Source organism: Rhea pennata, chromosome 13 (genome assembly GCF_028389875.1).
Source record: "Rhea pennata isolate bPtePen1 chromosome 13, bPtePen1.pri, whole genome shotgun sequence".
Lineage (NCBI taxonomy): Eukaryota > Metazoa > Chordata > Aves > Rheiformes > Rheidae > Rhea > Rhea pennata.
This window is the reverse complement of record NC_084675.1, coordinates 8838894-8850975: the sequence shown is the minus strand read 5'-3', so window position 1 is coordinate 8850975 and position 12082 is coordinate 8838894. Positions and strand designations below refer to the sequence as shown.

Genomic DNA, 12082 nt, shown 5'->3' with positions numbered 1-12082 from the left:
TCACTAGAAATTATTCATATCACAGTGAGCCTCTACTAAACCTGGCAGGGGTGCAATATTTTCGGTGAAATTAACATAAAATATACAACTGCAAATTATCCAGGAAATAGCTGTGTTCTTTACAGTGCGCATTTACGTTTGGAAAAAAAATGTTCCACTTATCTGTCTAGCACAAAGCTACAATCTCGTCCAAAGCCTGTTTTAAAGGGGTGGTAATGGATCTGCATAAGGAACTCGGTCCTTACGGGCGGGATAACAAACAGCTCGCGGGGAAAGCGACCTTAGATAATTACCGGCGGTAACCGTCCGCGCTGGACGTTTCTCCTTGTGAATGCTAACAACCTAATTTTAGATTTATTTCCCTTTTGGTACCCAGAATGAATTTCCTCTCTTAGGCCTAAGTCCTTTCTACTAAACACAAGAAAAACTGTAATACTATGTAAAATGCAAATTTGGCTGTAAATATTTTATAAAATTGTTGCATACATCCCAAAAGCTATAGGTCTTAATTGAGAGCAGGCTATTTTTCCAGTCAATATATGGAAATGGAAAATGCTAATTCATGTTTTTCTACTTAGGAAAAACCCTGGAGAGCGGCAAAACCACAAACGCACTCACTTTAATATTATAAATATAATTTGGCTCCCTCTGTACAGTCCCCAACGTCCTGGCTTTTATCTGCCGACGGCTGCGGAGGAGGGACGGCGGGCCCGCTCTCGCCCCGGCTGCAGAGGGAGCCGGGCGCCGCGCTCGGCCGGCGCCGGACCGCGGCCGACCACCGCCGCGACGGGCGCCCCGCGCGCCGCCTGCACGCCTCCTCCCGCACGCCCGGCCTGCCCGGGGGAGGCTGCCGAGCGCCTCCGGCGCGGGACCGCCCGGCCGCTCGCGTTCAAACTCTCCAAAGGTCACCGGTGCTGCCTCCGAGGCCCGAGAACGGTATCGTTTCCTTCAGACTCTTAACCTCGCGATTAGAGCTAAAGTTAACACGGCTGTTTCGTTTTCTACCGAGCAAGAGTAAACTCATTTTTTTCCTTCTCCATCGGAATACTTAATGGCATCCTATCTCCACGAGCAACATCTCATCGTTGAACAGCACATCGTTGAACAACGGAAAAAGGCAAAATACTTAGCGAGATTTTTCCTGCATTTTTAAACGCTCCTTGCTCTTCCTTTGCAGATGGAAATTAACCCTAGAAAAATCTCACCACGCGCATAGCAAGGTTCGCCCACGGCAGTCGCGCGAAGCCGCAGGAGCTGCTCGTGGCTGCGAGGAGCCAAGTCGCGACGGGCACGGGCAGGGGCGAGGGGCCCCGCTCTCGCTTCGAGCTCGTGCCCTGCAGCCCGCAGAACCTACTCGGAGAAACGTTTCTGAATCGCTCAAGTAACGCAAGCGGGACCAGACATGCAAATAAGAGCTACTCGTGTGAGCGAAAGCTGCCGCCTGCGGCTGCGCGTGGACGCTGAGGTCAGGTTAGTGACAAATCCTCGCCGAACGGTTCTGTGGGGCAGAGACTTACAGGTGTGCGCCCGCGCCAAGCCCCGCGTGCAGCACGCGCTGTCATCACGGGCGGGCACACAGAGGAAGTATGATTTTATTCATTCCAGACAGACTCTGGTAACCAACTAGTAAAACTCAGACTGTAATTTCTTATTCAGCGTGCCACACGAGATGCATTTTGCTGAATTTAACATGTTTTGCTGTTAATGGATTTCACAGTGTGTTGCCATTTTTATGCAGCTGTCCAAAGAAAATGTGTACAATGATGTGCTTTTTCTGTAGTGCTAGCCTGCAAATGGCAGCCACTTCCCCAGCTTACGCCCTAGGAAAATGGGGAAACTCATTGACCAGGCCATCTAATATACATACTTTGAGTCTTAAGAGTTCTTCTCCTACTACATCATGCTTAAACAGGAATAAAGATGCAAGACAGATAATAACTACACCTTCTACATTTATGGTCTAGCGGTATTTCCGCTGCAAGGAAAAATCAAAGCCCAGTGTTCTCAGGTGTTAGCGACCAGGAGTATTGCGGTGCGGTTCCAGAAGTAGCGGCCCCACATCTCTGTACTGCTTGAAATCCGGTTTCCTCAACAGCTGGGCAAACACGTATTTTCTTCAGAATTGCACACCAGTACGCAGATCGCAGCGACTACCAGTGCACAAAACACTAATGACCCAGTAGCGAGTAGCTTACAGAAAACGTCCGCACCGACCTCCCGAGCTGCTACCCTTCACCATCGCGAGCACTTTAGCAGCGAGGTACTTACAAGCAACTGCACGCTTCAGTTTCACAACAGGTTGTTTAGAAAACACTAGTGAGTTTTCCCTGCATCAGCTCCAGAGAGTGCCTTTGGCACCTGAAGCTCAGTCCTGACGTATGGAAATCCCCCAGGAGAAAAAAGGTGGGTGGCTCCAAATGCCCCTTTCACCCCCACCTGGGCATCAGATGCCCTGAATTGGTCGTTAACACTTACCACGTTTATAGAATCTGTTCTAATAAGCTTCAACAGAAACATGACAAAAATTGATCTTTTCTTTTAGTAATGCTGTAATAATTTCCAATATGGAAGTATTTTTGCAGTATTGGGTTTATGTATAACTAATGGCTTTTTCAATATGCAATTCTTTCTAAGAGACAATGAAAATTTTTTAAAGGTGGTGGCTTAAACTTCAGGCCATTATTTTTGCACTACTGTTACTACAAAACCAATAGAAGAAAAAAATATAAATTACTTTTTTATGTTACGATTTTTTAATCTTCTTTGTTGTGCTAAGTCCAAGGAGATAGAGCTTAAAAAGGCTTAGATTAAAAAAAGAAGCAAGATTCTCCCACTAGATTTTCAAATACAAGTATAAACTAAACTAATCTAGAAACTAACATCTCATAATTTAAATTCCCTGTTCCTTTAAAGTTCACTGTTCAGGTACATCACAGACATTGTTAATTTTTGTTTCCTACACATTAGACTTAGTCTCCAAAAGGATATTCTCTCCATTTCTAAGTGGAGGCACAGTTCTTAAACATTTCAAAAGATCTTAAGTGAAGGGTATTTTTGTTTAGCTTTACCTTTTTTTGTTCTTTCAAATTCTACGCTTCAAGCATAAATGCTGGATCAGAAGGTAAAATCTTTCTCTGTCCTTTTTTTTTTAGGTAAATTCTTAACTAGAAAGTTAAAAAAATAGCAAATGTCACTGGAGCTCTTCCTTACCTTCAACTTCAATACCTATTACCAGCCCAGCTTGATTTAGTTACTGTTCATCGCATGACATTTCACCATTTAACTTTTCTTGCTAATACTTATTCCTGGATATAATGCACAGTTAAGGATTTAAGAAGTATTTGTCCATACCTCAGTAACAGGTGACAGCTGAGCCGTGCAACACATAATCACAGACCACTGGAGCTGGTTGATGCCAACCCTTCAACACAGCCAAACTCTACCTGGAGGGAAACCTAAACCCAGTGGCTCTGCCTAGGCTGAACCATGCTAAAAATCCTGCCTGCAAATACTGAATAAGATATTCTCCTCGTAAAACTGAAGTGTTTCACAGTTACACAGATGACATTTGTCAGACTCGCCTACTCCCTAAGGCCGGTTCATCAAGCAGAGCGGACGGCGCGCGCCTGAAGGCAGGGTGAAGTGCCGAGCACACCACAGCTCATGGACGTGGCGAGTGCTTCTGCGCACCAGCAGCGTCTCCTGCACCTCGTACCTGTGCTGCCGTCTCTCCCAGTCCTTCTCCCCACCATTTCGAGAGGTGCAGAAGAAGGCAATGCCCAGGCGAGCTGGCCTTGGCCAGCGCCTGCAGGAAGCAGGAGGTAAAAGGCTCAGCTCCTCGCCATGGGTCAGCACCCTGTTGGTCCCATCTGCCCCTGGGTTAGTGCCAGCAGGACGAAGCACAAAGCGGGAGAGAGGCAGGAGAGAGCGCACTGGTAATGAGGAAGACTACGGAAACATTGTGCCCAGTGAGGATTTCTGAGCTGCTGTGGAGCTCAGTCTTCGTGAAGACCATGGTATTCAATTCACGTATGAGGTTTCTTTCTTTATTTTTTTCTTTTTTTGGAGGGGGATGCTTTTTCATTTATAAAATCATCGTTTCTCACAAGGAGAAGGTCAGAATTTTCAACCGACAATGAAGAAAGGAAATATCTTCAAGTCACTGCAGCCTGACCCCGGCAGCACCGCCGCTTCTGTAACCTTGGCCGTCACTGCAGGGACGTGTGACAGTGACGAGCTGGACCCCAGCACCCGCATGGTGACGGCTGTCACACGAATGGCGAGTCGGGGGGGCAGTTTTTAATTAGAGAAGCTAATTTAAAGAGAGGCACACCCTGAATCTGCCAAGGCGAAACCAGAAGTGAAGATCGGTGTAATCTCTCCTACTGCTGAAACGGAGAACTTTCAATTGGAAAACTTCTGATTCTTACAGAGGCCCAAAGCTCTCAAAAGTTATTAGTAAACTGACCCAAGAGGAATCTGTGACAAAAAAAGTGACACAGAAGCAAGCAAGCACCTCTGGTGCAGACAACAGAGACTGTTTACGCAAAGGCTTTACCTGTGCCACGAGCTTGGACTCACTGAAAAGAGGTTGAAGCATTTAAATAATTTAAAGGCCTTTGTCTGAATCACTTTTAAGGAACCTGACTGTAGAGAAGTTTCCCTCTACAAATAGTAATAATAATAATAAAAAGGTACCGGTACCCTAAACAGGCAGACACATGCAGGGATGTCTGTGTTTGATTTGACTTGCTTGCCAGCTACGACAAACAGAAATAAATTTGTTTTAAGGACCATGCCAGTTGGTAACCTCTTATTTTAAGGACCGGTTTAAATTTTCCCCAAGGTTAGAGATGCCATTTAGTCTGAAGTATAATTACAGGCAACAGGCCAACTGTCTTTCTTTGAAGTCAACCAAGTGACAGGAGGAACAGATCTGGACCTTTAACTTCTAGACAAGCCATTTTTCTCTGCTAACTGCATAGTTTGGCTTCAGCTTATATCAGCCAGTAGCCTTACTCATTCAAAACCAAAATGTTATTTCATAATAAAAAGAAGAAGAAAAGTAAACACTTTAGGTCCAGTATTCGGAAGTGATGAATATGGAACCAGATGTTCAGGAAAACTGAAATTCAGGATTTTATTAGTAGAAAAGGAATTTAATTATAGTTCACTAATACTATGTACGTTCTTCTCCCATTTTCCTATGACTGGAAACAGTCCTGAACATTGTCCAGGCTTTCCCAAAAAGGTACATAGAATATTTTATAAATCTGTCCAAATAACCCGGTATGGGTTTTTCCAGCTTCACCACACATTCATTCCTGTGCTCCTTGTTCATTTTTCGTATTTCAGCTGCCTTTCACAAAAAGGTACCAACCTTGCTGTCGCTCAGCACAGACAATGTCGGTACCTGATGCTTCCAAACCAAGCAATTTGTTTGGCAAATAAGGAAGAAATGGGGGTAACATCTACCTTCTCCACAGAAAACCATTCTCTGTTAATAGTTCCTGTTAAAGAACCGTACACACCTAAATTTTAAGGTCAAGATTACAAAGAAGGGCTAAGAGATTTGTGAACTTAAAGCAGAGATGTAGCCACATACATACAAAACAGGCAGACAGCATCTCTGCAGGCTCTTAAATAAAAATACAAAAGCACAACAGTTTTCAAGGCTAACAGCATTAATAAAACTGAAGAACAAGTTACACATTCAGAAAATCACAGCTACCGAGGGCAAAGTTTACTGGAAAGAAGCATTTTTTGCCATACTGGCTAACTGATGCTGGAAGGCTGTGGGTGGGTGGCAGGGCTTGCTAATGATAACTTTGAAGAAACATCACGCTTAAAACTCCGACTGATTACAGAAAAGGTGTTTTATCAACTGCTCCCTTTATGAATAAATATGAAACTACCAGGAAAATGTTTAAACAGGTGTAATCACAACTGCATACGAAAATTGAGTTTGGAGGCAGTAAGGAATCTTAACACAGTTAAGAAAGAATGAAAGCAATGTAAAACTGTGATCGTAGCCGATTATGCATGTATCATGCAAAACAGGAATGTTGTCATAGCAGCTATAAAAATGTCAGTGAAAACTGAACTACTATTATCCAAGTTGTAAATGAAATGAAAAATGCAAAAGGAAAATGTGAATGAATACATTAAGGGAAAAGCTATTTCTTTCCTGTTAGATAAACGAGCAAAACAAAATACATTCTCATGGAACAGAGTAATTTGTATGAACAAATACGCCTATATAACAATTGTAGGAGGCCACATCTACACAGTACGTCTGGATAAAATTTAGATTTGGGTAATTAATTTTCCTGGTCTTAGAACAAAATAAACAGTAAAAGTCTAGTGTTACAAAACTAGTTTTAAAGTAAGAAACCAGTTAAGTCAAGTCCTGGATTCTATCAAGGGCCAATATTGTTTGTGCTAGCATAAAGGCAGCTTCCTCTCTCTGTTAACAAGGGTAATTTGGTTTTCAGGGTAACTACTCGCTTAAAAAGCGTAGCTGTTAGAATGGAGCATTTCTAGCCTTCTATATGTGACACTCATGACTGTTATTAAATGTGTGCACAAGTCCTCGATGCTATAAATATTTAACACAAAAACACAAACTCAGGGCTTAAAGCAGGACAAATAACATTAGGGCCTACTGACATAAGCAAATCCCTCTGCCCAAGAACCCGATGCAGCCAAAAGCTCCGCTCGGGCGAAGCCTCCTGCGGCGGCACCTGCGGCGCTGCAGACAACCCCGGGCACAGGCACCGCAGCCTTACGGCCCTCGTGCGCGTGTGCAAACACCGCGTACGTTGCCGGGCTGTACGGGGAAGCACACTTTGCTTTTTCCTTAAAATTAGTCTTTCACAACAGCCAGCCCCTGCAAAATGAAATTTGAGTGCATATTGTTAATTAAAGCAAGTCTGCAAAGAACTGGATATTTCAGCAAGCACTGGGCAGATATATGAAGGTTGTACCTTCGTTTCTGCATTAAAAGAGCAATTACTTGGAATATGCTTTACAAACATCAAAGTTAAAAAAATATTTTTGAGTTCTTAATGTGATCATAATTAATTCACACATTCAGCTGTTGAGTCCAGAAATATGTTCCTGTTGATAATTTGCATCTAATGCTTCAAAAACAATCTGGCACATTTCTATTTGCCTTAATGCCTGAAAGCTATTACCAAGATAGCGCTTTACAATGTCATCATCATTGCTACCACGTATACGCTTTAACTAACACCAGCACTTAGGTCTGGAGTTTCCCTCAAGAATTAAACAGTTTTGTCTCAGGACACGATGTCATGACAGTAGCTTAATGGAAGGGAATGCATTATCAGGCGGCACTCTCAAACTTCAAATCAACCAGAATTCAAGAACGGTGCTAAGCAGACCGCGCACGGAGGAGAAGGGAACGTTACAGCGCGCCAGGCGCCTGCCCGGTCTGCGGGGCGCTCCTGGCCCGCGGCGGTGCCCGCAGGCAGCGCGCAGCCCCCGCCACGGCCACCCCCGCGGCACCCCGGCACCGTCCGAGCTCACGAGAACCGCCACCTCCCCAGAGGGGAAGCTCCTCGCTTCAGTTTTGAAACGGAAAAGGAGGATGGCGTAACAGGGAATACACGCTTTCATGCCAGATTTTGAATACTATCCCCGCCCCTTCGCTGCTCCTTTGGTTTCGTCTCAGCGGCGCTGGTAGGTGCCAGCCACTAATTCTTTGGCACACAAAATCAGCTCTATAAATCGCTGCTTTTAAAAAAAAATGATTACTGTAGTTATTATTGCAGTTTGGCCTCTTAAGAACAATAAGAAATGTACTTTTGGTTATTTTTTGTTTAGAGTACTTGTATGCTTTTGCAAGAAGAATAACTGTGCATGAATATTATCCCTCCTCCTTCTGCCTGGTTGTGGCAGAGCCTTCCCAGAACGTGAAACATGATCTCCACGGGCAGGAAGGGCACCCCGGATGCTCGGAGCCCTAGGTGCCACCCGGCGCAGGATGTGCCACAGCTTTTGGCAACGCTTGGAAACTTCTCCCCTTTCCTCCAAAAGCGTGGTCCTTCCCCCCAGATCAAACACGGAGAGGTTCATCTGGACAGCAGCACGAGAACCAGACCACAGAGCAATTTTGCTGCGACTTCTGCAGATCTTCGCTGCAGCCCTCCCTTTCGTCGCGGGGGCAGTGCACAAGCGAGCAGGGCCTCGTGCCGCATCGCGGCCGGGGGCTCGCCGCGCGCCCAGGTGGGCTGCCCCAGCCTGCAAGGCCCTTTCCGCGCCCACGGGCACGCTGCAGAGCAGCCCCAGCGGGGCGATGTTGCGAAGACCGCCGCTCTCTAAAGATCCCACCCCAAATCCCCCACGCCCCGGCTGCAAACGCTTCTAAGCAGACCCCTTCCTGCCTAGCGCCAGCTGCAGAGCTCTGCTCGGCTGCTCACCGCCCTCCTCCAGGCCCCAGCGCACAAGCATCCACCGCGCACCTCCTCCGGGGACGCCTCCAGGCTGCTCCCTCCCCGGGGGCCGCGCGGGACCCGCGCCCGGCTGCGGCTCTGCACAGGATATGAAGGGCCAGAGTGCAGAAGGGTAATTTTTCAAAGCGCTGTGTGGGAGTAGCGCTGAAAATTCCCTGCATACTGCTCTGCAAAAAGTAAAACAACCCTACCTCCGTGAATTATGAGCAGGGCCTCTAGCTCCAGACCGCACAGCCGCGAGGTTGAGGACAGACATGCAGCCAACTTAACTGCACCCAGCTTTAAAGACTACAGTGTCAGAAATAACTGAATTCTTTAAACATATTACAGACACTGATGCTTAAGAGGCGTCATCATTACAAAGCAGGGATTCCTCTGTAGAGAGTTACTTGCACAAAATAAAACTGTTAGCTACTGCTGAGGATACATCTCAATTATTGATTTTGTGTTTCTCCAAGTATGAGAAGAAAGTGCTGCTGAGAAGCCTGGGATTGTCAAAGCCATGGAAGGATTAATTTTACCTAAAAACTAGGTGTTGAGACTAACTTCCTTGCCTTGGCTTACTCCAAAATCAAGAGGGAGATAAAGATCTCTCTCTGGAAATGCTTATCCTGCTCAAACTCTTATCTTAGATTGGCTTCAGCCATTCACAAGCAGTGCCTTCTTCCCCCAGGTGGGGCCTCAATGACTACGTTAGACCAGATACCTTCATTTTAGATGGATATGACTTAGCTGAGATGAGCCCAACCCTGCGCTACTGAGCAGACACCACGTGGGAGGAAGCAGCCTCCCATGGGATGGGGCCGCGCATGCCAGGGTCTCGGTGCCCGCTTGTAACACCAAAACAGAGCCTCACTTGCGCGTCATGGCAAGCCCTAAACCAACAACAACCGCATCAGGTAACTGCTGGGACATGGACCTGGGCTGCACAAACACCTATGAGTTATCCAGCACTCACTGCCAGTCTGAGTAGGGTTGGTCTAACATGGAAACAGAAACTGCACTGTAATTTTAAAAGTGATAGAACAGCCTTAGTGATAACGAGGCACATGGCCATCTCTCCTGCTGCACGTGTGAGGGATTAAGGTTCCTGGGCTTTGACCAAATGATGTAGGAGCAAGGCCGATGGGCAGTCTATCCTCCTTCTTAATGTTACTGACTCAGTACTAGGCAAATTAATCCCAAAAATCTGCACAGCATTTATTGGTACGGGAGCTGTTATATCTAGTCCTTCCTTTCAGCTTCAGTATTCCCCAGCAAGGAGCAAGTACCAAGAGGAGACTCAGTGATGGCACCTTTGGCAGTCACTTCTGCTGAAAGAGAGGGGCCCAAGTGTCCCATGCAGCCGACCAAGACCCACCGCATGGGAGGAAGCCTGACTCCCCTTTAGAGGTTTCAGTAGTTCACTCTCTCCTGAACTCCACCATAAAGTGATGTTTTGAATGTAACAAAGGGTCTCAGCCTGAATCTCAGCAAAGAGACATGAAGACACGTCCCCTAAATGGAACAAGCACCTATTTCCTTATCATGTTCTGGTATTTACAACACCATGAGTGTACAGAACTGCATCTATACACGCTTTTCTATTTATATAGGCTTCCAATTTTGCATGATAACTTAGGCACATTTCCAAGGAGATAACAGGTACCATTTTCACAAGGAGTAGCACCACACCTACCTCAGCATCCTGTCTTCTTCCACTGCTCTTTTGAAATAACTCTAATACTGAAACTTGCGATGTCAATATCATCACATGTTATTCTGGATCATACTAATTTGAGAATATACATAAATTACCTTCATACATGAATTACTGTGAAATGAAAAAACTACTTCATTCCAAAAGGACAAAGAATTCTCACCCATAAGCAAACAGAACCTTAATTCAGAACTTCAGGTATTATGTATTTAAAAATCACTGATTATCTACTGTATCACAATTTAAGGTGAAGGAGTGACAAGCTTGCCTAAGGACTTCTTTCTTTCAGGTATCTTAAACAAAAAAGAAAAAAACTGGGGGGAGCACTATGAAATCACTGTGGTCCAATTAACAAGGATCTCAGTCTTCAAGCTTGCAAACAAGAGATTACATTAACACCTGCTACAAAAGCAAACATTTTTAGATATCTTCATCTTAACCTACTTGACATTGACTTGAAACTCCTGCCTGGCTCTAGAATGAAAATTATTGTGATTGACAAGTATATTTTTCATTTGGTGGTGGAGGGGGGAGATGGCAGCAATCTGTATTTCTCTCTCTCTGGTATTTATGCATAATTCACATCAAAGATAATAGGAGTTACACACATGCATTGACAGGAGAATAGTTTCCTAAATGTAAAATTGTTGAAGGGAAACCATTATGCTTATGGGAGATAAATGCTGCACATGAACATGTAAGACACAGAAAGCGTGCAGTAGGGCCCTTGAAGGATCTCGTACAACGTCTGCCTGCAGCGGCATGTGTAAGTAACTCCTCTGTGGTCTACGCACCAAAGTAAGCTGACCTCTTGGGCCAACACATGGATTTATAACATGTGTACAGACAGGAAAAACATTTCTTTGTGTTGATCAGAAAAGCAATCATCCAGCTGCAACAGAAATACAACCCACCACATTACAGTAACACTTTACTACAGACTCTTATGATAGGATTGTAGTAGAAGGGAGCAAGAACAGCTTTATAAAACACTTGAACATCTGAAAAGCTGAACTTTCTGAAGTCCAGAATTGTTGGAAAAAGAAAAAAACACTGAAATAACTTTTTAAGCGTTTTGTTTTGACAATGTTCCTCAGGAATTCACCACATTTAGCTGTGAAAATGCTAGCAGTTAAATCTATTCAATGTCATGACATAGAAAATTGAAACATAATTGCTCCTAAGTGGTTGACAACTGGCAAGTACTTTTTACATGGATAGAAAGAAATTTATGCTATCAAATGGAAGATACTGTCAAAAGTTTGATTTTAATATAAATGAAAATGCTACATGAGGACTCAAAAGGATAAGGAAAAAAGCTCAGCAGTAACACTTTTATAACCACATATTTAAAAAGCTTTGAAGTGAAGAATCATTACATCAAAATCATTTTCCTTGAAAGATAAAAAAAATAAATTACAGCATGAATATTAACAAGTTATTAGAATAGTGAATTTCAAAGAGTAGCAAAAAACAAGCAGCCCAAGAGTGTCCTAGTTTAAAAAATGTCTTACCAATCATATGGTTAGCGACATGGATTTGTATCTCTCTCTCATTCTCAAAGGTCATCTGGCACTTGATGCATTGATAGGTCTTTTTCTGTTTAATAACCAAAAAGAGATTAGAGAAAACTGCACTGTAGCATAAGGCAAATGTGATCATGAATATAGCATGTTACGTGCTTCAACTTCCCTCAACTGCATCCTTTTCTCCTAGCATATCCCCAACAAGACACCAACTTGGGCTGGGTTTTCTGGGACCAGAATATATGTTCTCCAATTAATAGCGTGCTTTTAAAGGACTTTAATTTCAACTTTAAAAAAATTCAAATGATAGTACTGAATACTTGAAGATCTGATTGAGTACTTGAGCCATAATCAAATTGCTCATAACATTCAACCCATTG

The 12082-nt window shown here is 44.2% G+C and overlaps 1 protein-coding gene across 5 annotated transcripts in view; it reads right to left on the bottom strand.

Moving 5' to 3' along the window:
* Positions 1–12082, bottom strand: part of ZNF423 (zinc finger protein 423) — a 262272-nt gene that overhangs the window by 70289 nt on the left and 179901 nt on the right. For all 5 annotated transcript variants that reach the window (XM_062586171.1, XM_062586167.1, XM_062586168.1 and 2 more), the window contains one exon: positions 11691–11775. In XM_062586171.1, the coding sequence (XP_062442155.1) occupies positions 11691–11775 (85 nt within the window). The remainder of the gene's footprint in view (positions 1–11690; positions 11776–12082) is intronic.